At 62.9% G+C, this 27,155-nt stretch overlaps 2 protein-coding genes and 1 pseudogene across 3 annotated transcripts; 1 reads left to right on the forward strand and 2 right to left on the reverse strand.

Moving 5' to 3' along the window:
• Positions 1 to 9,671, reverse strand: IGF2 (insulin like growth factor 2). Of its 2 annotated transcripts, XM_045517988.2 has the most exons (5): positions 7,026 to 7,255; positions 6,634 to 6,661; positions 4,750 to 4,912; positions 2,553 to 2,701; positions 1 to 2,209 (listed from the first exon to the last, which is right to left on the reverse strand). In XM_045517988.2, exons 1-5 carry the CDS (start codon positions 7,238 to 7,240, stop codon positions 1,970 to 1,972), a joined length of 795 nt encoding a protein of 264 aa, XP_045373944.2. In that variant the 5' UTR covers positions 7,241 to 7,255; the 3' UTR covers positions 1 to 1,969. The 2 variants fall into 2 exon arrangements, with proteins under 2 accessions (XP_045373944.2, XP_074227563.1); XM_074371462.1 differs by lacking the exons at positions 6,634 to 6,661; positions 7,026 to 7,255 and adding an exon at positions 9,507 to 9,671.
• On the reverse strand, positions 9,535 to 26,604 carry LOC141573233 (uncharacterized). The gene is made up of 5 exons (XM_045517987.2): positions 26,398 to 26,604; positions 20,779 to 20,857; positions 18,408 to 18,636; positions 16,845 to 17,096; positions 9,535 to 9,671 (listed from the first exon to the last, which is right to left on the reverse strand). Exons 1-4 carry the CDS (start codon positions 26,587 to 26,589, stop codon positions 16,946 to 16,948), a joined length of 651 nt encoding a protein of 216 aa, XP_045373943.1. The 5' UTR covers positions 26,590 to 26,604; the 3' UTR covers positions 9,535 to 9,671; positions 16,845 to 16,945.
• Positions 9,710 to 15,631, forward strand: LOC123617348 (uncharacterized; annotated as a pseudogene).
• Positions 26,605 to 27,155: the final 551 nt, after the last annotated feature.

Below are 27,155 nucleotides of genomic sequence, written 5' to 3' on the forward strand. Positions count from 1 at the left end.
CCCTCCTCCGCCCCTCAAGACCCTCGGGGACCAGCCACTGTCCCCGAGAGCCAGGCCGGGCAGCAGCCCTCTCCATTCCCCTGACTTCTCTGGGGGGCGCAGTGGCCGGCACCCCCCAGAGGCTCCACTCCCCACTCAACCCAAGCGACAGGGACAGACAAAAACAAAAATCAAATCAAGGGCAATAAATGGCGGAGGGCAGGACGTGCGGGCGGCCCCGCGGTGACGGGTGGTTGGCTTTGTGCGTTCGTCCTTTGGTCACTGCCCCCCTGTTACACGGGATGGGGTGTAAGTTTAATTTGCTGTATGAGCGCGTAAAAAGCGAAGGAGGGAAAAAAAAAAAAAAGGAAAAAATTCCCCAGGAGAAGCCAATTAAAGGGGGGAAATAGATCAATTGGCGTCAATTTGGGCTCCCAATTCTAACTGTAATTCTGCAAATCTCCTCGTCACTCTCCTCCTGACCTGGCTGTCCGAAACCTTGCTGGACCACTTCCTACCCCAGAGCATCCCCCCACCCAGCCCCCACTGCCCCCCACCCACCCCTCCAACCGCCAGACTGCCCACTCTCCCCATCATCTTTGCCAGCCTCCTGGGGGGCCTCCATTTCTGAGAGGCTCCCCCAGGAGGCTGGCAAAGATGATCCCTAGGTGTGCTGGGGGGGTCCCCAGATCTTACAGAAGCATACCTAGGGGGTCAGGCTACACGGCAGGGCATGTCTCGCTGGGCTACAGCCATCTCCAGTCTGGCCAAACCCATTCCTCGCTCTGCACGATAGTAGGTGCAGGGATGCCCTGGGGTGGGGTCTGGGGGCATCGGGACTCACGCTGCGGGGGCCGTGGGGACGGGCACCGAGACAAGGGGGCCCTCCCTCATCTCAGAAGATGGAACCACCCGTCTAAGCCTGGGACACACGCCCTCCACCCTGGGCCGCATCCCAGGGGACGGGAGGGAGCACAGGACATGAAAACCTCATCGCAGCACAGCCTAGAGAATTTGGGGTGGAACGTGGTCTAACCTGCACAATGCTGGGCTCAGGTAGCCCACGTACCTGTGTGTGTGTGTGTTTGTGTGTGTGTGTGTGAGGGTGTGTGTGTGTGTGTGTGAGGGTGTGTGTCTATCTGCAGGGATGCATGTGGGTCCATGTGCTTTCTAAGGCGGGGGCTGAATTGTAAGATTTTGCAGTGTGTGGGTATTGGTGCCAATTAAATTTCATCTGCTCAAATTCTGGTTTTCTGTCCTGTGCCCCTCCTCTGGTCTCACAGGGTCCCCCACTAGCTCCGTAGTGGCCCTGGCGATGGGAAACTGAGAGAGGAACAGGTTTGGGTCTTTGGTGTCATCCCACTGGAGTCCCCAGAGAGGGTCTGGCATGGGCAGGGAGATGGCTGTTAGGCAGTGACAAGCCTACCTGCAAATTTTGTCCCTTCCTTTCTCGTGGACAGTCAGATTCCAGTCAATTTAACTGAAGGTCCGAAAGAACAGAGAAGGAAGGGGGGGGGCCGAATTCTTTTATTTTGTCAATTTTTTGGAAGCCAATTCGTTTTTAGTAATTTTTTCGCTAATTGATCTTTTTGGGTTTTTTTTTTTTTAAAGCTAATTAGCCTTTCTGGTGTTTCTAAAAAGCCAATTCATTTTTAAGGGGGCTGAGTGTGTGTTTGTGTGAGATTAAGGGGGCTCACGATTTCAATTTTTGTTAAACAATTTGAAGATAATTGGGGGGGTATAATTTGGGGAGAAATTTAAAGCCAATTGGTTTCATACATTTTTAAAGGTGTTGCTTCCCTTGGCCCGATGGAGGGGGCCGAAGAGAGACTAGCCTGACATGGGGAGGTTGGGGCATGGGGGCTGGGTTGGGGAAGCCCACTGACAGGACGGTACAGAGATTTCAGAGGGGGGACCTGATGGAAAGGTCCCAGTCAAGAGGAGGTCACACGCCAGATGGTGCCACTTTGCAGAATTACGACAATTTGGCTCACTTCCGATTGCTGGACGCCTCGGGAGAGGCACCCCCGTGGGCAGCAGGGTCCTGGTTGGGCAAGGCGATCAGGGGACGGTGACGCTTGGCCTCTCTGAACACCTCCAGCTCCTTGGCGAGCGTGCGACCCCGGCGGGCACGCAGGAGGGCAGGCAGGCCCCTGCGCAGGCGTTGGGCGGACTGCTTCCAGGTGTCATATTGGAAGAATTTGCCCACGGGGTATCTGGGGAAGTTGTCCTAAGAGGGGAAGGGCCAGTCAAGGGGTGCCTGGACCCCCAGCCCCTGCCCCTAGCTGCCCTGACGCCCCATGTGGACTTGTCAACTTGCTGGGAACTCCTACCTAAACCTGTCACTGTGCCTAACCTGGAACAGGTCAGTTACTCACCCGACTTCTGGCCAACGTCCCCAGTGGGGGGCACATGGCAAACGTGCAAAGGATTCTCCAGCTAAGGAGCTGGCTGTGCCCTGGCCCCCTGGCTCAGAGGTGACAGCCCAGAGCAGAGATTCCCCTTGCAGCGGCTGGGCCGCCCCGGGCCCAGCACTGGGGGGCCGCCCCGGCAAGCGGGGGTCGCCGTCTTACCGGAAGCACGGTCGGAGGGGTCGACACGTCCCTCTCGGACTTGGCGGGGGTGGCACAGTAGGTCTCCAGCAGGGCCAGGTCGCAGCTGCGGAAGCAGCATTCTTCCACGATGCCACGGCTGCGGCGGCTCATGCGGCTTGCGGGCCGGCCTGGAAGTCCCACAGGAGGGACGAGAGGGCACTTCAGCACCAACTGCCACCGAGGAGGGTGCTCCTCCCCAGTCCCCGGCCCCCAGCCGCCACCCTCAGGACAGGACACCCAGTCACCTTGCAGGGACAGTCAGCGCACGGCCTGGGGTGGAGGAAGGAAGAGAGAGCAGGCAGCAGGGGTGCCCCAGAAAGGACAGGGGTGACAGCGGGTGAGCGGGTGAGCGTGATCCAGGACCAGCCCCCTGGCCTCTTGGCGCCTCCCTCCTCCTCCTGGTATTTAAAATGGGCACGTCCCCCTGGTCCACCATCAGGGGCTGCTTGGAAAATGCGTGGGGGAAGGTCCCCCAGTCCGGGATCCCGGGTCCCCGACCAGAAGGCCAGGCTGGGACCTGAGTGCTGTCCCTGCACTAACCAGGAGCCTGGGTGGTGGGCGGCCTTAGAGATGCCGAGACAGGTAGGCATGGGAGGAAGAAGAAGAAGACGGGAGGAGAGGAGTGAGGACCTGCAAAAACCACGCCCTCCTTTCTTCCCGTCCTCTCCCTCTCCTCCATGGTACAGGCTCCGGGACTCGGCTGCAAGGAAAATCCCCGGCCTTCCCCTTGGGTGCCGAGGGCAGGTGCCCTGCGTGGGGAGAGGAGCCCCTAGTAAGGGGTCCTGTTTCAGGGTTGAAAGTGTTAGGGGCTCTGTCCAGCCCCCCCTTTCAGGGATGCCTGGTGCAAGGGAGCCACATCCCGGGCAAGGGCCGGCCAGCACCAGACCCTACAGTGCCACTTCCTGCTCCCAAACGAGGCAGGAAAGAGAGGGCACAGGAGAAGCCAGGGCAGGCAGGGGCCTGAGAAGCGTCAGGAAGCAGGAACGCTTTTTAAAGAGAAGCTTTGTCATGCCAAGACGGGTGTTTTCAGCCGCTTTCACAGAATGGGTAAGTAGAGGCTGCAGAGGAAGATGACGGGTGGGGACTGGCGGGGCTGGGTAGGAGCCTTATGGTCTCTGCCAACTTGCCCCGGCCTTGTCCCTCACCCCTGTCCGGCCCTGAGGGGCATCTGGCTGAGCCCAGAGGGAACACCCACTCTCCACCTTCAGGGTCAGGCTGGGGCTGCACCCCAGTTTCTCCCATTATCCACATGGACACTCTCCAGAGTGGTCCTGACCCGTCCTACTGAGCAACTGAGGCCCAGAGCCTGCAGGAGAGGTCGCCTCCACTGGCAGCCCCACCCTGCCACACAGGGCACAGGGGCGCGGGGGAGGCTGGCCAGCCAGTCCCAGAATGGGGGTCAGAGAGGGCAAGGTGAGGTGCAGCCAAAGCACCGTCAAGCTGGCCAGTGGGCCCCCCAAATTGCGGCCCACCCCTCAGGCGTGGATCCCACCCTGCCCTGGGGCCTCGAGCCCCCAGCCTCCAGTGGCGTTGTGCGGATAGTGGTCATCTCGTGTCCTGTACCCCCAGGAGGAGCTGAGTACCCCCAGCACACGAGGCATGCCCACGCACACTGCCAGCCACATGTGCTTTTGTTCTTATTGGTTTTCAACCCACTTTATTCAATCTGAAATCCAATAGTCCCTGAACACATGCCCACTGTCAAGACACTGGGCACCACCAAACGAGCAGGGAAACACCAGAGCCCACGAGCCTGGCCGCGGGCAGGTCAGGGAGAAGGAGGAAGGGAAGGGTGCCTTCCGCTGGGGCCTGGGTCACCCCGTCCCCAAGTCCCACCTCGCCGCTTATGGAAGGTCTGGCCCCCACAGAGACACCATCCATTCATTCTCCCTCCCACTCTGAGTCTTGTTGCAGGAAAATCAGGGGGTGTGAGCACCTCCCAGGCACACCATGGGTGCCCAATAAATGGGGACAGCAAGGTCACAGCTGCGCTCTCCAAGTCTCAGAGCAAGAGCCCACAGCCATTGACCTTGGAGGGTCCTCTCTCCGCCCGACCCCCACACCAGGGATCCCGGAGGATCCGCAGAGGTGTCTGAGGAGGCGTAAGGAGGACTCCAGCATCTACTGAGCACCTGCTGTGTACTCCCCTCCCCCCTCGCCCTGCCAAGCTACTTACTGAAGTAGAAGCCGCGGTCCCCACAGACAAACTGGAGGGTGTCCACCAGCTCCCCGCCGCACAGAGTCTCACTGGGGCGGTAAGCAGCGAAGCAGCACGAGGCGAAGGCCAAGAAGGCGAGCAGCACCAGCACCGACTTCTCCATCGGGATCCCCACTGGCATCTGGGGTGGAGACGAGACTGTGAGCCCGCCGCCCGCCACGTCCCGGTCCAGGCCTCTCCCGCCGCCAGCCCTGCCACCTCCCGACTTCAGGCCCCGTTACGCGGCTCTGAAGCCTGACTCTTCTCCTTAATCTCAATCGTTTTCATTACAGAAATAACAGAAGCTTTCACTGCTGATGCAGGCAGGACGTAGAACCGCCCTGAGAGTGAAGGGGTGGAAAGCACATCTCTGACGGGCAGTCATTTCACGTGGGGACCACCGCCCCGCCAACATCAGTGCAGGCGCTCAGCCACACCCAGAGCGGCAGGGGCCAGTGCTGGACACTGGACCTGGCCTCCATCCTATGATGTCATGGCAGCAGGGCCAGCACAGGGCAGCAGCCACTCTGCGGGCCTCCCAGCGCCACCCAAGGTGGGAGACAGCCCCACCCAGCCACAGGACATGTGCATCCCAGAGGACCAGCAGAGGTAGGGGTCCAAGAGGACCGGCTCCCCCTCCCAAAGCAACAGAGGGGTCTTGCTGCACCAGTCCCAACCCTCTGCCTCCCCCACTGCCCTTCCTGCCTTCCCAGTCTGTAGCTGAGCAAAGCTTGAGTCAAGGGTCCAATGGTTGGCACCACGGTGCCAGCCACATCCCAGGAAACTTGTTTTCCTGAACCACCCAGTCCATTGATTCCAGTGCCCCCTAAGCACCGCAAAACACACATCAGAACCAAAAGCCTCCTTTCCAAGCCTTGAATCAGGCCACCCAGGGCCAGGGACCCGAAGTCCCTCCAGGACCACCAGACCCTCTCTCCATGTGGGATATCGACCCCCACCCCAGGTGCTGGAAAGAATAGGTCAGGCCACCTGGAGGCCAGACTCCAGGTCCCTCAGGGCTGCTTCTGGAACAAGAGGCACTGCTTAGGACACACCCCCTTGCAAGGTTCCCTGAGGAGCTGAGGGGCTTGGAAGGGACCTTGCTTCTCTTTAGACCCAGCAAGCTACCCCTGCCTCCTCTAAAAGGTGGAAGCCCCTCTCCCAGGCAGGCAACTCCAGGTTCCAGCCCCTTCTGGAGGGACAGTCACAGCCCAGTGTCTCTGAGCCCGTTGGCACCCTGCTGCTACTCAAGGAAGGGCCTGGGCGGGCTGTCCCCTGTGTCCTTCCCAGGCTGTGCACCCAGTGGGCACTGAGGCACCAAGCAGCATGCCCTTCCCAGCTTGGAGAAAGGCAGCTGCACACTTGGCCCAAGGGGTTTTGATGCAGTAAATCCTGTAGGAGAAGAAGGAGACAGGAGGAGGCCCAGCCTTGCTTAAGCTCTTCCATGGAAGCATCTGAAGTGCCACCTCACTCACCTCCTCCTCCCTGGGCCAGACCCCAGTCTGTCTCCCGACACCCCAGTGCCACCCCCTCCAAATTCTAAGAAGAAATTTGGTCGGCGAGCGACTGGGCACCCTCCAGGCAGCAGCTCCATCCTTCTGCAAGCCCCGCCACTGAGCGTGGGGTCCAGGCCAGGGCACCAGCAGAGAGCAGGAGGCATGCTGAGGTGAGAGCCAGGTGAAGCGCCGGCAGAGGAGGGAGGGCAGGGGTGAGGAGGGCAGAGGCTGGGAGGAGGGCTGGAGGATCTGTGCGGGAGGCAGCGGGCAGGGGCCGAGGGGCTGAGGCCGGAGGCGCTCAGCAGCCGGCAGGCGGGCAGGCCGGGGCTGAAGGGCAGCAGGGTCCTCCCGCCACAGCCCTGGTTACCTGCAGCCAGACAGGAGGCTCGCTGGGGCTGGAGGAGGAGGAGGACGAGAAGGAAGAGGAGGAAACTGGAAGGCTGCCTCAGAGGAGAAGCTAATGTCCAGTTTGCAGGCTGGTCAGTGCCTCAGCTTTTATGTCTGAGCCGGCTCCTCCCAGCCCCGGCTCCACCCTACCCCCCACCCCTCTCCCTGCTGACCACTCCCCCCGCCCCCTTTGATCCCGCCCCCTCCCTCCTTCCAGCCAGTCCCTTCTCTCCTGCACCCCCAACCGCTAGCCCCAGACCATCTCTTAGCAAAGTACCATGGGGGCGGGGGGGGCTCCTCCTGAACCCCTCCGCCCCCCCACCCCTCTGGGCACAGGGCAATGGGGGGGCAGGGAGGGGGGCTGCTTTCTACCTCCTTGTATGGAAACTTCCATCTGCCCACTGGGGCAGGGGCAGTGACCTTCTCTGGATTGTACACTCCTGCCCTTCTGAGCCCTGGACCAAGCCCTCTCCCCAGATTCCTGGCTGGAAATGTTGGGGACAGGGAAAGGGAGGCTGGGAGTGGGGTGCGCTGCAAATGTGGCGTCTGGCATGACTCTGTTGCCAACTCGGCCCCCCTTGCTCCATCCTGGCCCCGCCCACCCAGTTTTCCTCTCTCAGTCTTCCTGGCACAGATTCAACATACCAGGGTGGGTTTCTGCGATTTGCGCCCCTCCGCATTACACAGCGCCCCCCGCCAGCGCCCCTGCCCGGCACAAATCACAAACTTTCAGCAACACCCCCCTGCACCCACATAGCGACCAGGAAGTCGCCTCGCAGACAGCTCACACCTCCCTTGGCACTTCCCTTAGTCCCCACCCCCGCCCCCACCCCCTCCTCCGCGGCGCAGGGGAGAGCGCGGGGCTCGCCACGGGGAACGGGACCTACAGCCCCCCCCCCCCCGTCTGCCGGGGCCCGGCCACCCTGCCCGGCCCGACCCGCGCGCCGCTTACCTGGAAGCCGGCGCAGGGGCCGCCCACCTCCCTGCTGCGTATTGCAAACCGAACAGCGGGCGTTGGCCCTCCTGCCGGACACTCCTCTGCCAGCGCCGCTCTGGCCGGGTCGCGGGGGCCGAATGTGCGACGGGGCAGAACGGGGGGATGGCTTTTTTGGGGGGGTGGGAGACTCGTCTGATTGTTTAGGGAGGACGGGCTGTCTGCGGGCTGGGGCGGGCCAGATGTTGTACTTTTTAGGGGGGGAAAGGGTATCGGGAAATGAGGTCAGCTGTTGTATCAAGGATAGAAGGGGGCAGAGATAGCGAGAGAGACAGAGTGAACGTGAAAATGGGGGGGGTCGAAGAGAGGGCGAGAGAGAGAGGGGACAGCGAGAGGCGGGCAGGCTCACAGCGGGAGAGAGCAGCGGAGAGAGAAACAGAAAGCGTGTAATTAATCCACTTTGGGACGGCGAAGGCGAGAGGGCGGGCGTGGAAGGGGAGGGAGTTGGAGGCAAGGAGCTGGGGGGGGGCGGGAGGGAGCAAAGGGAAGGCTGCGGAAGAAGAGAGGGGGCCGGGACCAGAGGCCGGAGAGGGGACGGGGAGCACAGAGAAGCGAGGAAAGGGCGCAACGTCGGGGGCCGGGGAAGGTGCTGAGGGGGGCGGAGCGGAGGCGTCACCCGGGCCGCGGGCGCCCAGCTCGGTTTGGGCCGACGGAGCCCTCGGCCGTCGCAAGCCCGGGCCTCGGGGGGGGGGGGGGGGCGGCAGTGGCGGCGCCGGGGCCGCTCGGGACGCAGCGAGGAGGGGGAGCGGCCAGGCTGCGCGCCGGGGAGGGCCGGGGGGGAGCGCGGGGGATGACAACGCCGGCGGCCTGCGAGCCGGACTGCCTGCGGGGGGGACCGCCTCCTCGGGCGAAGCGGGGCGGGCGTCGAGGTAGATGAGGAGGAGGCGGCGGGGAATCCGCAGGCCGGCGGAGCGCGGCCCCGCCGACGGCGCCCGAGGTGGGAGTCAGCAGCGTCGTGGCGGACGACGTCGACGCGGGGCCGCCAGCCGGGTGGAGGCGCTGGCGGGCCGAGCGCAGGCGGGCGTGGGCCAGGAGGCGGGGGCGGCCGGAAGGGGGGGCCGAGGCCAGCCTGGCCTCACGCAGCTCCGCCGGAGAGCAGGCGAACTCAGGGCGCCAACGCCCGGCTCTTATAGCCGCGCCACCCCGCGGCGCGGCGCCCGCTCGGGCCCCGCTGGCCGCGCGCCCGCGCCAATGGGCGCCCGCGGGGCCCTCGCCCCGCCCCCGGACCGCCCCCGCAACTCGAGCCAAGGGGGGGCGGGCTTGGGGTCTCGGGGCCCCGGGGGGCGGCGATCGGGGGGGCCGTGGGGTGCGCGGGGGCGAGATTGGATTGGGGGCAGGGAGCCGCAGAGCTCGAAAGAAATCCCAAATCGCCGTTCTAAAGTGTTTGAGGGCCCCGTCCTGGGTTTCGGGGTGCCAGGATCCCTACATTAGTGCGCGGGGGACGCGGGGCCACCAGGGTGGGCGGTGTCACAAGCCCTAGCGGCAGCGGGGTCCCCGCGCCCCTCCAGGGGAGTCCGCGGCGGGGTCGCCCCGTCGGAGTGCGGGCGCAGGTGGCTCCACGCTGGGTCGGGGGTCCCCGAGTCCAGCTAGGATCTGAGCGGGAACTGGAGAGACCCTGGGCGCTGACCGGGAGTGCAGCCGCCACCTGCCCGAGCAGGCGCAGCACCTCGGGCTGCAGCCGGAGCCCGAGCGCCCCCCGGTGCCGCGCAGGAACCGGGGAGTAGCCTCGGCGGCCACCAGGTGCAGTACGTGGGGAGGGCCGACCCGGCCAGGCCCGAATCTGGGTCAGGCACGGGGCCACCCAGGACTGCGCCTGCCGGGAGAGACGAGCAGGGCGGGAAACGTCGCTCAAATCCTACCTGCATGACCGAGCTCAGCGGGGTGCGTCTAAGCAGCTCGCCTTTGGGGCCCACCCAAAATAGCCGGATAATGGTTCCCCCGTCCTCAGTGCGTTGGACTTGCGTCGACTCGGGCTCAGCCCCGGGGGCCACCACGATAATTTGGGGGTCTGGGGAAACCATCTCCTGGAGAGTTTGGACGATGTAAGAAGTCGTTGTGATTTTTACGAAGTCAAAACCACGCACAAGCCCCCACGCCCCGCCCGCCCCCAGGAGCCCCGGCCGCCAGCGCCCCTGCGAAGGGAAGGGGCCGCCGGCGGCGGAAGCCCGCGGCCGGCTCGCCCCCTCGCTCCGCCATCAATCACTTCGCCCGCGCTCCGCGCGCGCCTCCCGGAATCCTCCGCTCGGCGTCTGGAGGCGCCGCGTCGCGCCGCCCGAGCGGGGTGCGCCTCTCCTCCGCGTCCCTCCTGCCCAGCGCCCTGCCTGTCCCGCTTCGGGGCCGCCGAGGCGCCTTCCCCACGACTGCGATCTTTGCAAAGAGCAAACGAAAGCCGCGCGGGTTTCAGGGCGCCGGGCCCCAGCAAGCGCGGCCGCCGAAGGGCTAGCCCGCAGCAGGCTCCCGCGCCCCGCGCCGGTGTACCCCGGCAGCCTCCGGAGACGAGCGCCAGCCCCGGCGGGACGGCGGCGGGTGGGTTCGGAAGCCGAGCGGAGACCCGAGGCGGCGGGGAGCTCACCGCAAGGCTGGAGGCCGGAGGCTGCGTCCGCGGGCGCGCTAGGAGCCGAGACAGCGAGCGAGCGCTCTGCAGCGGGCGGTGGACGCGCTGAAGGTGAGCGAGACCCCGGGGGCAGTCCCCAGTGTCCGGGGGCAACGCCCAGTCCGTTGGAAGACCCGGGGACAATGCCCAAATTTGGGGGAAACTGGGGGCAATGCCCAGTCGTTTTCCTGGACGCGGGAGAAGCACTGGCGCACACGCGGCTGGGCCAAGTGTGTTTGGGAAACACAGGAGAAATTTCCCAAATCCGAGGAGCTCCGGGGACTTCGTAGGAGACGCAGAGAGGCCCAGAACCAGTGCCCGTTGTGTGAGGGATTGGGGTAGCTGCAGGGGCCTCCTCGGCGGGGCCAGGAACAATGCCCAGAGATCGGGAACGCAAGTCAGAGACGCCTGATTTGCGGGCGAGAGAACGAAGGTCCCGAAGTGGGGACCCGAGGGAGGCTGCGTTGGTGTGGGGAACGGTAATTAATGAGTAAATTCGAGGCTCCAGCAAAAGAGTCCGAGCCTGCGGTTCAGGGAAATTGCTCCGTGCAACTGGAGGACAAGGGATCTACGTCTAAAATGTGGGGACCCCTGCATCTAGGTCGGCAAGCTTGTGGGAGATTCCCATTTGTGGGGAAGTAGGTTTCGGAGTGGCTCTAGGAAAATTCTCAGTATGGAACTTGGGGAACCCAAGAAGCATATTGTGTAAAATTGGGGGAAGAAAAACAATGGACGCATTTGGGGGGTCTAGGCAAGTCCTCAGTGTGGTAGAGGAAAGTGGAGACTCATTTCCACAATTTAGAAATTCAAGTTAGTGGCCTGGAGCTTTGCAGCACCCACGGAAGGTAACTTCTATAATTGTTGTGGCTTCCCGCAAGATTCTCAATATCCTTTAGAGATTCTGGAAATACCGTCTAAATGGGTGCAACCTGAGGTTGATCAGTACATTTGAGGAATGCAGAAAATCAGTGTCCTTTTACGTTTTAGTTTTTAAATTGATTTCAATTAGTTTATTTTTGGTGAACAGGAAAAAATATCCTGTTTTCCTGGGCACTGTCTGCATTTGGGGACCCTAGTTAAACATGGCCCAAGTTTTGGGGAACCTGTGGAAATTGTTCAAGAGGTTGATACCTAAATTCCAGGGACCCTGATGAGTAGCAAGGACACTTGTAGGACGCAGGCCTGTAGTGCCTGGGATTTCCAGGACGCGGAGATATTTTTTCTGGTATCTGGGTAATTTCATTTTGGGAGGCCCGTGGAAAATGGCCTAAATTTAGGGGGACTTGGGGCAAGGGTCATAAAGTCAGAGGACCCATAAATCAATGTTCAGAAAAAGTTCAGTTGTTTTGTGGAGGAGAAAAAGGCAATCTCGGTTAATTTTGGAGGGCTGGGAGACAGTACCTCAATTTGGAGACCCCAGGAAAATAATTTTTTAAATCTGGGGATCCAAAGAAGTTCTTTAGTTCTTTAGTCTTGAGGGTCAGTATCTAAGTTTTAGGGGGAAAGGATTAAGCATTCCTAGGTGGCAGGGCCTGAAGAATCAATGTCCGAAGTTGGTGATCTCCAGGGCGTTGGCAGTGTGTGGGAAACCCAGCAAATGCTGACTAAACTTTGGGAGGACTCAGTGGGTGCTTTGGATGCTTTGGGGCCCAAGAAATTAGTGCCTTTCTGTGACCGAAGTGTAATTCTGAATGTTTGAGGGGTCTGCGGGGTAATGCCTAATATTTGAGAACCCGGCATGTCCAAATAGAGCAGCTTCGGGAAAGGGTCCAGTGTGAGCCTGGGATTTGGGATCAGTTCTGAATTTTAGGAAACTCCAGATTCTTGTCCATAAGCTTGTGGGGCCCAGGGAATTTTTTTTAATATTCAGAATGTTATGAAGCAGAGAAAATATTCAGACTATTTGGTTACTGGGACACTCGAAAGAGCCTGCTGTAACCAAATATAAGCTCTGTGCAAAAGTTTGTTTTGTGCTTGGTTTGACCCATAGGGACCTGGGAGATTTGTGATTTGGGGGAACCTGCAGGACCCACAGCCACAACTGAGCATAACTGAGCATACCTTGGATAATTGCTCGGTATGCTTTCAGGACCTGGGTGACAGTGCCTAAATTTTAAGGAAGCTGATCAGTGTCAGGGAAGTTTGGAGAGCCCCAGAAATGAGTGCCCTGTATCTTCGTGACCCACAAAAAAATTGCTCCGTGAGTTTTGGGGACCAGAAATCATCCTTTCAGTTTTGTGGAACACAGGAAAGCAGAGCGCGGTTTGTTTATGATTCCGAAAGGGGATAGGCGTGCTTTGGGTGTAATGCCTACTTTTTGATGCACGCATTGGAAGCAGTGTTCAAACTCTGAGGGTCCTGGGGAAATTGCTTAGTGTGTTGGGGGGACCTGGGATTCTTTGTGTAAAATTTAAGGAACCCAGGTTGGGGCCATTAAATTTGTGGAATTCAGCAGATAACGTCCCAAACTCTGGAGAACCAGGGGAACAGGGCTTCAGTGTAGGGGAGTCAGAACATAGACAGTAAACTTGGAAACCCCTGTAGTCCAAAATCATGGGGACACAGGGAAAGAACTCCACTGGTTTGCTAACGATGCCTAAATCCCGGGAAAACTCTGTGCATATTCTGGGGAGTCCGGCAAGTTGGTCAGCCTGACCACAGGAGCCCCCGGGTTAACATTTAAAGAAAAGAGGACTGGGCACTGTGTGACTCTGTATGACCTGGGGTGGAGGGTGTGAAACTGTCAAGAGCCTGGGAGAAGACCCCCAGTGAGTCTGGGGTCCTAAGCCACTAGTGTAAGCCTGAGAAAGCCAGTGGGGGCTGATGTGTTTTGAGGTCCCCGGAAATTAATGTCCCCCAAACACTCTTGTGACCTGGAGAAATGTCCAAAGTATTGGGGGGACCTGGGAGCAAGGCTTACATTTGGAAGACCCCAGAAAAAAATACGGTCTGCGTTTGGGAAGAGCCGGGCAGTCGCTCGGTGGGTCGGGGCCCTGGGGATGGCGGAGGCTGAGCTCCCGGGCCCGGGAAGGGAGGCGCGGCTGGCGCAGTGGCGCCCTCCCCGGGGGGCGGCGAGCGCAGGCGGCGCGGCGGCGGCGGCGGCTGCGGCGGCTCCGGGGCGGGTGTGCGGGCGGCGCGGGCAGGTGGCGCGCGGTCCCGGGGGCGCCCCAGCCGCCCACCCCGGGTGGCAGAGCGCGTCGCCCGCGTTTGCCTCCTCGCCACGGAGAGCGCTTCGGTGCAGAAGGAGCGGCGGCGTCGGGGTGGAAGGGGGAAACCCGAGCGCGGCGAGGGAGCGGCCGGGGCGCTGCTCCCCGGGCGCTCCCGGGGCTCCGGGCCCCCCCGCCCGGCCGTCTCCGAGGAGGCCCGCGGGCCCCCCGCCGCCGCCGCGCCCCGCGCGCTCCCGCGCCGCGAGCCTAGGCGAAGCCGCGGCCGGGCCGCCGCCGCGGGCAGGCTCGTCCTCAGCTCGGTCTGGGGACCCGGGAGCACCCCCGGCGGCCACCCCCGCTCGCCCCGGCGCTCCACGAGCGCTGTTCCGGCCTTAACCAGCCCCCAAACGGGGCGAAAGCAATTTTGTTTTGGCCCCTCGGGAGTGTGGAATCGCTGGGGGAGGGAGAGGCGTAGGGGAGAGGGGTGGGGGCAGGACTGCACGGTGACTGGGGGGGGGGGCAGGGGTCTCCTTTCGTTTTCGGAAAGAGAATTTTCAGGAAAAGCCTCCCTCTCCTGGCAGTGAAAGCTTAGTTCCTTCAAGGCAAATACTGAACCCTACACAGACCCCAGGCACTGCTGGCAGGAAGAGTCACCCCTCCGCCCCCGGAACTGGGCCACTGTGGGGGTGGGGGGCAGCCACCCCAGGGGCATCTGCGTTGGGGGGCGGCCAGAGAGGGTGGTGCTGCTGGGGACAGCAGGATGGAGGGGCCTCAGGGCCAGTACACTGGACATCACTTGTCCCCACTAGTCACCCCAAAGGGACCCCAGCTAGCTGGGGGGGCACCCCAAAGCCTGGCACTCTAGTAAGGCAGGGGTTAATACCATTGGACAGGTGTAGGGACCCGGCAGGGCTGAGGCCTCCCTTTCACATTAGCTTGGCAAGACCAGGAGACCCCCCCTTCCATGAAAAACAGCCTGTTTTCCACCCGGAGCCCAAGGCACGTGGGCAATGTTCCCCCTTCAAATTCCAGTCCGCATCAATCACCCCCGTGTCCCATTCCAAGAACATCTGGCCTGTCTCCCCCCACCCATCACTGCCCCCCTTCCCCTCTCCACCAGCCTTCTGCAGTCCCCTGCGTCCCTGGCTTTCAGGCCTGTGTGCCTATAGCAAGGAGGGCCGGGAGGGAGCCTCCAGCACAGAAGCCTGGCTGCATTGAGGTTGCTCCCCACTCCGTGGCAACTTGTAAATTTGGGGGTGTCGAGGATTTACAAAGTACTTGTCTGCTGACCCTGGTTCCCTGGGGCCCCAGAGCGGATTTCACGTCCTGGAGGAGGGCCTCTGCTTCCCTTGGCCCTGCTCTGGGGTCCCACCTCTCCTGCAGGCCTGCTTCCCAGGCCGGGGATGGGCTCTCCCCCTGTCTGGGGCTGCCCAGGCACTCCTGCCAGTGGCCATCTTGGGAACCCCTCCCCTGCTTTCTGCCCCAAGCAGGCACCAGCCCTGGAGAAGCTTCTGCCAGTGCTTGGAGACACGCGCTTGGACCTTGGAGGTAGGAAGGCTGAGGCCACGTTGGGGTGCCAGGCTGGGCCAGCAGGGAGAGGGGGCCCCCATGCACTTCCTCCCTGAGCTGGAGGCTGCCCTGAACCCTCACCTTATTTAGTCACAAATTCAGCTAAAGGGGCAGGGTTGTCGGGCAGATCCGGGTCACTGTAGGGCTCAAAAAGGGCACTGGCCACCCCCGGCCAGGACTAGCGGCCTGGGTCTCCCTGCCTTCTGGCCCCCCACGGTAGGAAGGGACCTGCCAGCGACCCCTGCATGTTGTGTGGCTGGGATCTCCCCCTGCGCAGGTCTTGGCAGGCAGGACCTTCAGCCCCAAGTGCCACCCTCCCCACCCCACCCTGCTCCGGCCTGAGGCGGCACCAGCCTCGCCTCTGGATCTGCACACCCATATTCCAAAGAGAACAATCATCCCCCCCAAGTACTCAGACTCACCCCAGCAAGCCTGGCCCCAGCGCCCAGGCCCTGCGGCTCCGAGGCTCCAGCCGCGCCGGTTCCCTCGCTCCCGCCCGCCCCGCAGCCGGCCTTTCCCGTTCCCGGGTTTCCTCCCCCAGCTCTGGCTCTGAGCTGGCCGCTCCCCCCGTCCCTGGGACCAAGCCCAGCATTTTACAAACCAGGCTCCATGCTCCGGGAGTCCCCTGAGTGCCCCCTTCTCGCCCGCCCCCCACCGCAGGGCGCCCGGCCGCTGAGGCAAAAACCTTGCGTTCAGCTCCCAAAGGGACCCCCACTCCGCGGCAGCCCCAGCTGGAAACAAGGGACCCAGGCCCCAGCCAGGACGCCAGGACCCGACACCACAAGGCACCAGAGGCCCCTGAGCAACGAACCAAAAGTCAGAAGTACGTGTGGATCGGGTGGGGGCCCCGGGGCAGGGGCTGAGCGGGCGCTCCCTGCACGGACCCGGCACCCCCGTTGGACTGTTCTATGCAGTGTCTGAACTGAAGACACCTTTAAAACCGTTCTTGGTTTGTCTCTCTCTGCACGTGCTGGGTCCCCCACTGCAGTCCCGGAAGAGTGGGCACGGCACAAGAACACAGACCCACCCACCTCCACCGCCAAAGCTCTCCAAGACCCCGGAGCAAGCACCCCTCTGGGGCAGCCAGCCTGTGCCCCCGTCCCAGTACCTGCTCCGTCAGCTGGCCGGCCGCCACCGGGAAACTTGCCCCAGAAGCATCCCAGGAGGCCCTGGCCCCGGGGCCTTTCTAGTGCCCCCCACCCTCCGGCCCACACTCACACACAGGAAGCCCTGCCGGCCTCGAACGCGATGGGATCGTGACACCGGCGCTCCTAAGGCCCTCTGTAGAGCTCAGGTGCGTCCCCAGCCTTGGTCATTACCTCACTTCTCACTGTCCAGAGCCTCCAGGAGGGCTGCAACTGTCACCCAGTTCGACACTTGGGAACACTGAGATGCCAAACCACCAGTGGGAGGCCCCACAGCCCGCAGCCCAGGGCAGGGAGGACCAGGTCTCACGTGCCCAGCTGAGCCAGCTTTCCCCAGTTCCTCCTGGATTTATGACTTACAAGTTTTCCGTCCTCTTTCCCCTTCCTCCAGCTCTGTCCTCACCTTGACCCGGCCGTCTCCCCTGCTCCCCTCCCCGTTCCTCTGGCTTCCTCCACCAGGAGCTCCCCTCTGAGGACCTCAGCGCTGCTGCCTGGACTGCAGGGAGCCTGCTCTGCCCACACCTGAGCCCCCAGGAAGAGAGGCCCCAGGAGCAGACCCTGAATCCCAGATTCCAGTTGTGTGACTCTGAACACATCCCCAGCCCCACTGGGTCACCTCTCCTTGTGAAAGAGGGGTTGGGGGCTGCAACTGCCCAGAGCTCTAAGCACCAGAGGAGAACAGGCCCCTGTACACAGCCTGCTCTTGTACACTGGGTCCTGCCCCGGGAGGCTGGAGACACTCACCTGCATGGGGCAGGGGCTGCGGCTGGCTGCTGGCCTCAGTTCTGAGCAGATGGGGGTCGTCTGGGCCACAGGCCGCAGCAGCTCACCTCAGGGCTGGGATCTCAGGCAGCTCTGGCCGACTGGGGCTCAGGCTGGGGCTCAGGCTGGGGGGCAGCCTTGGCTGGGGGCTGGGCCAGACGCGGTGTGGGGCCCTGGGGCTGGGGACTGGAGTCCCCCTCCTCTTCCTCGAGCTCAGCAGTGACTCTTCGGCCCCTGGGGAGAAGCCAAAAGATGTTCCTAAGATGATCTCTTTTAAAACAATCCTTCCCCCAAACCAGAGCCTTGGTCCCTGGCCCCTCCCCTGGCTGTTGGGTGGAGAGGCTCGCAGGTCACCTTGTCAGGGTTTGGGTGGTGGCTCCCCTTCTGTCCCTCCGTCTGCATGGCTCTCCCTTTTTTAAGTACAGAGGAAGGAGGAAGGTGCCCACAGTTCACCCAGAGCTGGGCTTTCCAGCAGCCACGCCTGCAGAGATGCCCGTGGGGCAGCCAGAGACCTTTCTGTTGGACGGGCTGCCCCTTCCTGGCCAGGGTGGACTTCTGCCTGGGCATGGGGGCTGAAGGCTGCCCACAAACAGCTCGTCTGGGGGGTGACAGCACACAGTGCAGACATCCTCCCCTCCACCCCACCCCACAACATCCCCCCCTTGAACAGAAGCAAGGAGGGGCCGGGCACCAACCAAAGGGCACAGCTCAGCACTGAGAAGGCAGCTGAAGGTGGGGGAGGCTGGGCTTCTCTGGGGAAGGGAACCCCTTCCCCACAAATGCAACACTGGGTGGATGGAGGAGTCTGCGGCCCTGTGTGGAAGGAGAGAAACTTCATGACAAAATAACGCCCCCTGGAGAAACTGCCCTTGCCCGGCACTCAGTGCCCAGGTGGTGGGGCTGGCGGGGTCGGCGCAGGAGGCCAGCGCGCACCGTCAGGAGGGGGCCTGCTGTGGGTACCAAGGGGCTGCTTCCCTGCGTTGTCCTTCCCAGCCTCCTTTCCAGCTACTTGGTGGGATTCTCTGGTGGTGGTTGGGGGGTGTAGACAGTGGGGACAGAGAAGCTTTACTTTATAAATGGTATAAAGAAAAAAGCTGCTTCAGAATCTCGGGGCCCTGGCCCCTCTGCACAGTCTCGTGTTTGTCTGTGGTTGGGATTGGGGGGGGGCACGCCGCAAGAGGGAACTTCTTACCCAGAAAAACCCTGTGTCTTTTGCATTGTCACAAACAGCCATGTCCTGCTGCTGAGAGCAGCAGCCCTCCGCTCCACCCCTGCCCCTCCCATTTTGCCGGACAGACTAGTGAAGGAAAACCTCTTCTCCCTGCCAAAGCCTCTGTGGCTCTGGGCAGCTCTGTAGAAGGGTCCTCTGCCCACCTGTCTTTCCTGTCCCCTCCAAAGTGGAAGCTCGCCCAGGACCCTGACAGCAGAGGTCCCCCCCACTCCTGCCAGCTGCCCCAAGCCCCCAGCCCACCCACACCTGCACCCTGAGAATGTGGCATTGCTCACACACAGGTGGGGGCACGTGAAGGGGGGGAGCCCAGGTACCTGTACTCTAGTCGCTGCGTGGTCCCCGAAGCTCCCGGGCGGTGGATGAAGAGGACTGGGGAGTCACTGGTGCCCCAGGCTCTCTGCCGAAACTGCCGGGCCGGTGGCCCGCTGGCTGGGCCAAAATTAGCAGTCGCCGCCAAAGCAGGGGGTGCTCTGGCTGTGGTGTCCAGAGCCTCCAGCCGAGCTGACGCGGAGGAGGCGGAGGAGGGCGGGGACGAGGCTGAGGCTGGAGAGATGGGGAAGGGCGCTTTTAGAGCACGCATTATAGCAGCCCCCAGAAGCAGGAGCGCCTCCACCACTGAGCACGGCCCCTGCCCAAACGCCGGCTGAAATCATAGTTTTGCCTCTCACCTCCTCATCCCCTCCGCGCCTTGCCTCGAGCCCCTCCAAATTTGGGTCGCTGTGAGCCAACCCGGCGGTGCCGGGGCTGCCGGGGCAGCTGCCTGGGGCGCCTTCCACGCCGGCACGGCGGCGTCAGGGGGCGGAGGCCCGGCCCACCCCTGCCCGGCGGGAAGGCTGTGTGGGCGTGGGCACCAGCCGGAAGCACGCCCTGCCAGCTGGGAGGTGCGGCCCTGTGGGGGGTGGGGGTGGGCGGGGCCTCACTGGATTGACACCTGGCGGTCACTTGACACCCTGGCGTGCCGGTGGGCGTGGCACGGGTAAAATGGGGGCGGGCATAACGGGGAAAGAAACAGGGTTCGAGAATGGTCAGAAAAACCTTTCTCCAGGGGCATCAGCGCAGCTGCAACTCAGCACGCTCGCATCTGCTCTTCTTCCCGAGGCCGGCGGCTCGCCTGGGAGTGTCCTCCTTCACTAGTGACACCCACTGTCACCCCCCAGTGCGTGTGGGTGCTGGGCACTGAGAGGGCAGCAGCAAACGGCACTCCTGGGTAAGATGACTGGGTTCACAGCCTTTTGAGCTCAGGTGAGACTCTAATCAAGGCATAGACTCAGAGGCGTCAGCACCGAGGGGGAGGCCCAGGTTCGGGTGCTGCCTGATGAAACTCAGTTTCCCTGGGAGTTTGCACCTCATCCCGGAGCCTGCAAGTAAGAGCAGGAGGCAGAGCCAAGGCTCACGAAGAGGCACAGACAGGCGCAGCTGCCAGCAGGCCACCAGTCCCCACCCTCCCCGTGCCTCTGTGCCCCAGCACGTTTACCTTACCAAGCTTCCCAGGCTGTGTTGGGGTCTAATGCTCCCCTCTGCTTTTGTCTTTTAAGCCCTCACCTGCACGTCCTTCCTTAGCTGGAGGGACAGGACGCCTGGTGGGAGAGCAGGGCTCTCAGAGGGAGGAGACTCCGATCTGGTATGGGTGTCCTGAACGGCATGCAGACGCCACAGAGCCAGACCAGCCTCTGGGAGCAGGGCAGGTGGGGCTCCTCCCTGGCTCCTGGGTGGGAGGGACCAAGGGATGCAAAGCCTCCCAGTCAGGTCCAGGGTGCACGGAGGGGAGTCGGCGTGAGGCAGCCCACAGCTCCCGGGTGCAGCAGGCGCCTGCTCGTGCTGGCTCTGCCTCTGCTCTGGGCTCATGGCCTGCGCTGCCACCTTGGCATCCACAGCAAGACGCTGCCTAGGCATTACAAAGAGCCGGGCCCAGGTCCCTACTGGGAACCTCAGCTGGGACTGCCCAAGCTCCAGGTGAGGCTGTGGAGGATAAAGCTCTGACCTCATCCAGACGACAGGGTTGGGCGGGACTCCACTGACGGGGGCCCTCCAGCTGAGCAGGTGGGCAGCCGTGAGACCGAAAGGGAAGCAGCCTTTCCAACCCACAGATCAAGCTCTTGGAAGTGTGGGGCTCCCCACCCGCAAAACAGTGTGCTGAGTCAAACTCTGCCCTGTCTGGTGCCCCATTTCTGGCACAGCTCAAAAGGGGGCTCATGCCAGTGTAGGTCCATTTGATTTCATGGGAATCTTTTTTTTTTTTTCCATTAAAAGTTTTCATTTGTGCCTTAACAGAGGCACTGGGGATTGCACCCAGGACCCTGTGCGCAGCAAGCACGTGCTCTACCACTGAGCTGCACCCCTCACCCCCTCCGTCAGAATCTTGAAACCCAGAGTGTTTAAACAAAGGAAGGGGAACAGAGACAAGGAGTCGGGGTGGAGAGGACCCCTGATGCCAGTGAGGCGGGACTGGAGCCTACTGGGGGCTTGGGGACTGTGACTCTCAGCACTGCACTTCACTGCTGTCCGTGGCTGGGACACAGGACCTGCAGGGGACACAGTGTAATGGGAGGGAAGGGAAAAAGTTGGGGGGCAGGACTGAGTGACACCTCATTACATAAACCTCACTGCCTCTTAGGCCTGGAGGAGGAGTATCCCGCCCTGGGGTTCGGGCCAGATTCTCATTTATGCAGGAGAGCCTTGACATACCCTGAGGAATGCCCCCGCACTCTGGATTTCCAGCTCTCGGCGGCTTCAGTGGCCTCGTGCTGACACCTGGTGTCCACTCCTAGGATTACAGCGCACAGCTGGAAGGTCTTAGAAGAGGCAATTTGGGACACCCTGGGGAGAGGGCGGTGGTGGGGGGGGCGACAACATCCCCCCTAAAGGGGGCGCCTCCACTGCGGGGGGCGGGTAGGCTCTGCACCTTTGCAGTCGGGTCCGAGGCTGTCATCTGCCCCCACCCTGGCATTACAGAACTGATTGTGGACGGACGCCTAAGGAAATTCTTCCCCTTGGGGGCTCCTGACCCCAGGGGTGTGGCGAGGTGGGTCCCCAAAGCACAGAGTAAACCTAGGGCGCCTTCCTGAAGCATCTGCTGTGTTCTGAGAATTAGAGAAAGCTGTATTGTGTTTATATTAGAATAAAGTCAGACGTATTACTGAGGGGCTCTGGAGCAGAATGTGGGGACCCCTGCCCGGAAGCAAGATCCCTGAGACCAGCAGGGGCGCTGAATCTGGTGCAAAAGACACACCAGCTCCTGGGAAGGGTTTTCTAAATCTGACCCGAGCCCGCCACCTTGTGGCCACGTGGAGAAGTGCAGTGGCAGCCTTGGCTTTTCCAGAAATCAGTATTGCCATTAGGACCACTTTACAAACTTGGGAGAGCAGAAGAGGAGGTACCAGAACCCCGATCCTGAGCACACCCATCGCCCCGAGAGCCCCGCACCATCTCGTATCGCCCAGCCACCTCCGCGCAGGCGGTCTGAGAGCCCAGGGTGAGGCCGCAAGTTCTCAGCGGGAGGACCGAGGGGTTCATTCTGCGTGCACACACTGCAGTGTATTCAGACGGGGAGGCGAGTGGGCAGGAGGCTGGTGCAGCTCAAATCCCGCTCTGCCGATGGCCCCGGGACAGCCTGGTCACCCCAGGCCTCCACGTGCCTCTGACATTACAGGCTCCACGTGCTGGGGCCTGGGAACCTGCAGGCCAGCGCCCGCACAGACCGCGTGCTAACACACGTGAAGGTATCTCTGCCCCCGGCTCCCCCGCCAATGGCACGCAAACATTCTTTCCAGCCCCAGTGGCTGGCAGCTGGGCCCCTCCATCCCACCTGAGAGGACTCTGGAGTTTGGGGAGAGGGAGACCAGCCAGGTGGGGAACCTCACCCCAGCCCTGGGGCACATGGGACGCCCTGGGTCCCCTGGGTCTTGCACATTCCTTCCCCAGTCCTGCCCTCAGCTTCACTTCAAGACGTGTGAGCCCTCTGTGACCCCAGCCCTGGGCCTCCCTTCTTGGGGAGCTGGTCCTTCCAGCAAGGCCCCCCGACATGCCCACTGTCCACCCCGGTAATGGTGGGGTCTGCTGCTTTGCCATGGAAGGCCTGTCAGCTGTGCCCTGTCTTCACTGCCCAGCGGAGACACAGACCTACCGAGCTGTCCCAGGCACTGAGGCCTAGAGAGGGTGAGCGGCTTACCAGAGACACCAAGCAAGAAGGCGCAGGAAGTGCCCAAGGCCCACAGCCCTCCCTCAGCCGCCCTCATCTACATGCCCCGCGCACAGAGGATGATGCAGACACCATGGCAACAGGCCTGGGTGGGGACTCCCCACGCACACACATCACCCTAGTGGACCCTCAGCCGCCAAGTCAAGGTGTCTCCTGGAAGGAACTAAGGCGCAGAGATGTTGAGCAACTTTCCCAAGGCCACACAGCCATGAGCAGCGGAGCAAGAACCCAAGCCCCAGCTGCTCGGCCCACTGGCTCTCACCCTTCAGCCCGGCTCCAGCCCAGGGTGGACACCCCCGCTGGCCCCCGCACACTGACGGTGTCTGAGGAGGTGAGGGCCCCACAGGACTTGGCCCATTGTGTCCTCCAGAGGGGTTGCTACACCTTCTTTCTGGCCAGGGCCTGGAGGACGCTGTCTCTGTGTGAACATGTCCCCACTGTGGCTCCAGGGAGGGTGGCACAGGCTATATCTGACCTGCAGCAATCCCTGGGCTTGGTCTGCACCCTCGGCGGTGACAGCCAGATGTGGGCTTGACCCTAAAGTTGAGGCCCCTGTGTGGGGACACAGGACACCTCCTCCAGGAAGCCTCCCAGCCTGCCTGTTCTGACCTCCTCTGACCTCTGCAGCACTGCCAGCCCTCCCTTCTCCTGTTTCTCAGGTGGCTCTTCCTCCCGCAGGGAGCCTGGCCTTTCTGCCCTGTCCTTGTCCACAGCTGGACCTGGGTGGTGGAAGCACCCCCAGCAGGTGACCAAGGACAGACCCACTGTCTAGGCCTCAAGGGAGGAAGGCCACCTTCTATCCTCTCCGTGCCCCTGCCCCTCGGAGCTTTCTTTGGACAGGCTGAGCTTGTCAGACTCGGGGGTGCCATGGAGGGCCAGGGGAGGCCGGGGAGGCCAGAGCCATGAGCTTGGGCCTGAGGTTCACCTCCTCCCAGCTCTGCTGTCTGCCCACTGAGTCACCACATGCGACCCAGAGCCCAGAACCCGAGGCCGGAGAGGGAAGGGAATTTCCAAGGTCCCACAGCCAGTGGGCCTTGGATGCAGGAGGGGCAGGCCGGTACCTCGAGGGAGGCCGGGCTGGGTTGGGGCCAAGTCCTGAAGTGAGGCTGGACTTTGAAGAAGACAAACGTATGCTTTGAGACGCTGTGTGAACGGCCACAAGCTGGCAGGGCTGCCGGGGTGCCGGCTCTGTTTTCCAAAAACACAGATGGGCTGGGAAGGGGGTCAGAGTGAGGACGGTGGAATGTGGCCCCTCACCCCCCCCAACACCCCATGAGGTTCTGATGGTCCAGCAGCCTGGTGCATGTGGGGCTGCGGTGTGGGGTGGGGGGCACCTAGTAGCTCACGGGCTCTGGACCCATGGGCTAGGGACCTGGAGGTCCACCTTTGTCCCTGGCAAAGCGCAGGGCCAGGCGTGGCTGGGAACGATCCTGTGACCTGGACCCAGGGGCCGGCTGCCTGGGGCCACACCTGTGAGCATCTCTGGGTGAAGGGAGCCTGCAAGACAGCACCCACGTCTACCCCCATCCTGAGGGCCCAGTGGTGGCCCCAAGACCCCGTGTCTCAGCCTAGTGCCTTGGAGGGTGGGGACGGTGGGGTGACCGCACTAGCCCAGCTCCTGGGAGCAGCCTCAGTGACCCCTCCAGGGACTTTTGGAGACAATCTCGGGGGTCTGTGGGTCAGCTCCCGACAGCAGCAGGTAGTAGGAGGCGGGGGCTTTGAGCTGAGGTGGGTGGGGCTGGCGGGCTGCCTCGGGGGTAAGCTGAGGACCCGAGGGGTGGGGGCTCCATGCTCTGCTGTGGGGGCGATGGAGGGGCCCTTCTGCCGACCTCCACTTTCGAAGGAATCTGCCGCGCTGTTCTGGCTCCGAGGCCAGAAACAACAGTGCGGGAGGGAGGGGTGGGCCGGCCACCCCCACACCCTGTTTTTCTGTTTGCTATCTCCACGGCTCCCAGACCCCTGACCACCCCCTACCCCCAAACATTCTTTCTGGAGTTGACCTCTCCTCCCAGCTCTGGGTGGGGAGATGGGGTGGACGTGGGAGACATCTAACCTTGACCCCGCCGGACCCCCACCTGACGCCTCCTGGGCCCAGGGTTCCCGCCCCCGAAGCCCCCACCTCATCTGAGCCCTGTGGCTCGAGTGGCCACGGCGGCCACAAGCAGAGGGAGGGACAGTGACACCCAGCGCAGGTCCCGGACACCCTCAGCAAGGCCCCGGCTGGGCACTGCTCAGCTGTAATGTGGGTGCTGGAGGGGGCCGTCCCGAGGACCCCCGCCCCAGGTCTCCGATTCTGGGCCTAGAGGGTCAGACTCCCACTGGAGACATTCCTAGAATGCTGGGGACCTGGGACGTTTGTCCAGCTGCTCCACCAGGAAGCGGGGGCCCGTGAGAGAGGGTGTGGGCTTGACAGGGGTGCTGAGACCGCGGACACCTTCTTGCCTTCCTAAACCTCACGGCCTCCAGGGCCCAGGTGGCCGGCGTGTTGGGCAGTCCCCCACGGGCCCTGTGAGTGCCGCCAGGAGGGGACGCAGGCAGCAGCAGCAGACCCCTGCAGAGAGGGCCACCCTCCGGGACACCAGGCCCCGAGCAAAAGGGAGTGAATCAAAAGTTGGGCTTTGGCGCCCTCTGCTGGTTCTCTCTGTGAATGACCGCTCTGACCACCTTGCCTGGCATGGACAGGTGTCCTCCCAGTGAAGCCGCCTGCACTGCGGCCCCACCTTGCCTGGGTCCGGGGCCAGCCCCCCAGGATGGGGACTCACAGCCTAGCTGGACACAGACACCAGCTGGGGCTCGGCCTGGGCTCTACCAGCGGGCCTTTTCCAGGAGCTCAGGCCACTGGTTCCTGGCTCCCTTTCTCCAGGCCGGCCCCAGCCAAGTACCAAGCCCTCAAGGGCAGGGGTCCCACTCCAGCATCCTTGTGTCCATCTCCCATTCCCCCTCAGGATCTGCTCAGGCCTGGGGAACAGCGAGGACAGTAAATATTTGCTGCCAACAGGAGAAGGCAAATACAGCCCCGACGGCCAGGTGGCGGGAGGGAGGGGTCAGTTCATCTGTGCCAGGACCAGATGCAATCCAGGGAGCCAGCCTGGAGGCAGCTACACTGGCAGAATGTCCTTAGTGGGCTGGCACCAGACCCAGCCTCAGTCTCCCCAGTAGGAACACATGTGCTACTGTCCCCACCCCATGTGGCATGTGTGACAGTGGGGCATGGACAGGCTTGGGAGCAAGTGAGTGGGACATGAATGTGGGGCTGCACTTGGCACTTGGACTCCCACTGCCCACGCCAGGGGGACACAGAGCTGGACCGCCACTGCCAGCCCCCTGGGCGAGTGAAACCCAGACCCCCAGGAGAGGCCAGGTCTGAGGGCGCGGGAGACGTGCCCTCCTAGTCCCCAGAAGGGGCGGAGCCTGGGCCCAGACGGGCGGCAGAGCCGCGGTCTGTGCGCCTGGCTTCCGTGGGGTGACGTGGAGGCTCTGGGAAGCAGGGGCGCCTGGGGTTCGGCCCTCAAGGGGGTGTCAAGCAGGAAACAGAGTCTGGTCCTGCCCTTGCCCCTGGGGCCCAGGTGGCCCGGGCAGCCACTGCTCCCTCCTTCCATGAGCTCGCCCGTGCTGGGTATGGAGACCCCCCACCCCACCTGTTCAAGACCAGTCACCAGGACCCAGGGGCTGGTGAGAACGGCTGAGAGGAAGGTCTGGATCTCTGAGCTGGGGCGGGGCTGGTATCAGGAGGGGACAGGGGACAGGCCCCAGCCCAGGCACTTGGGTGGATTGCCTTCCCCACCATGTAGACGCAAGTCACCACAGGGAGAGGCCCTCAGGCGACACTCCCCAGGCCCCTGCATCACGTGGGGCCAGCCGCTCCGTGAGCCCTGTCGGCTGTGACAGCCCCCCACACCCTGGGACCCCAAACGTCTGGTCCCTCTCTGCAGAGCCTGTTGGCACCTGAGGGGGCGGGGACACCCCTGGGTCATCCCCAGGGTCTCAGAGGCCGACAGGGCCAGCCAGGACCACAGGCTTAATGCCTGGAGGGCAGCCTGACCCTGACTGACTGACCAGCTCCCCTGTCCTGGCCGCGCCCGGCCCAGCCTTGGGCACTTACATACCTCAGCTCCTGCAGGGGCGCCCCTGCCTCTACCCGTGCAAATGGGGCCGCCTTGGTGACCCCATGGACAGCTCGCTGCACATCCCAGCCACCTCCTCCCCTCCTCTTCCGGGTCCAGTGTCCGGCCGTCCACCCGCCTGCCCAGCCCTGGCCTCCACTCCGGGGGCGGGGCCCGCTGGGGGGCCTGTGACATCTCCCCTGGGTGGGGGTTGTGGATGTGGCCATGGGGACCTGGGTGAGAGCCTTAGGGTTGCAGGGAGGGCTGCCCAGCTGGCCGGACCCCGGCAGGAGAGCCTGCTCTCGCCTCCTGGCTGGCCTCTGAGGGGTCTGCCACCACCGGGGCCCAAGCGTCCAGCCCCAGGCCCAGCCGCCCCATGGCCTGGCCCGGGTGGAGTCTTCAGGAAAGGTGCAGATTGGTTTGGCCTGGGTGGCTGGCAGGCTGGCCAGGCCTTGGTACAGCCAAGTCACCCTCTGACCTCCCAGGCCACGGCCAGCCCAGGCAGCCCTGGGGCCCTCGGGTCTGCCAGCAGCAGCGGGGCGGGCGGCCCACGGAGCCGCCCTGTGCGGCATGGGGGCTGGGGAGGGGGGCGTCAGGACCCTTGAGGACAGGAGCTCGCCTCCTTGGGGGGCACTGCCGCGGGCCCTCGTCCCCGTCCGCCCACGTGCCCGTGGGCGCCCGTGCAGGTAGAGAAAGGTTGGAGGGGCCGGCGCAGAGAGAACAGAAGACGGTCTTGGGCAGGTGGGCCCAGCCTTCCTCGC

The sequence above is a fragment of the Camelus bactrianus genome, chromosome 10 (assembly GCF_048773025.1).
Source record: "Camelus bactrianus isolate YW-2024 breed Bactrian camel chromosome 10, ASM4877302v1, whole genome shotgun sequence".
Lineage (NCBI taxonomy): Eukaryota > Metazoa > Chordata > Mammalia > Artiodactyla > Camelidae > Camelus > Camelus bactrianus.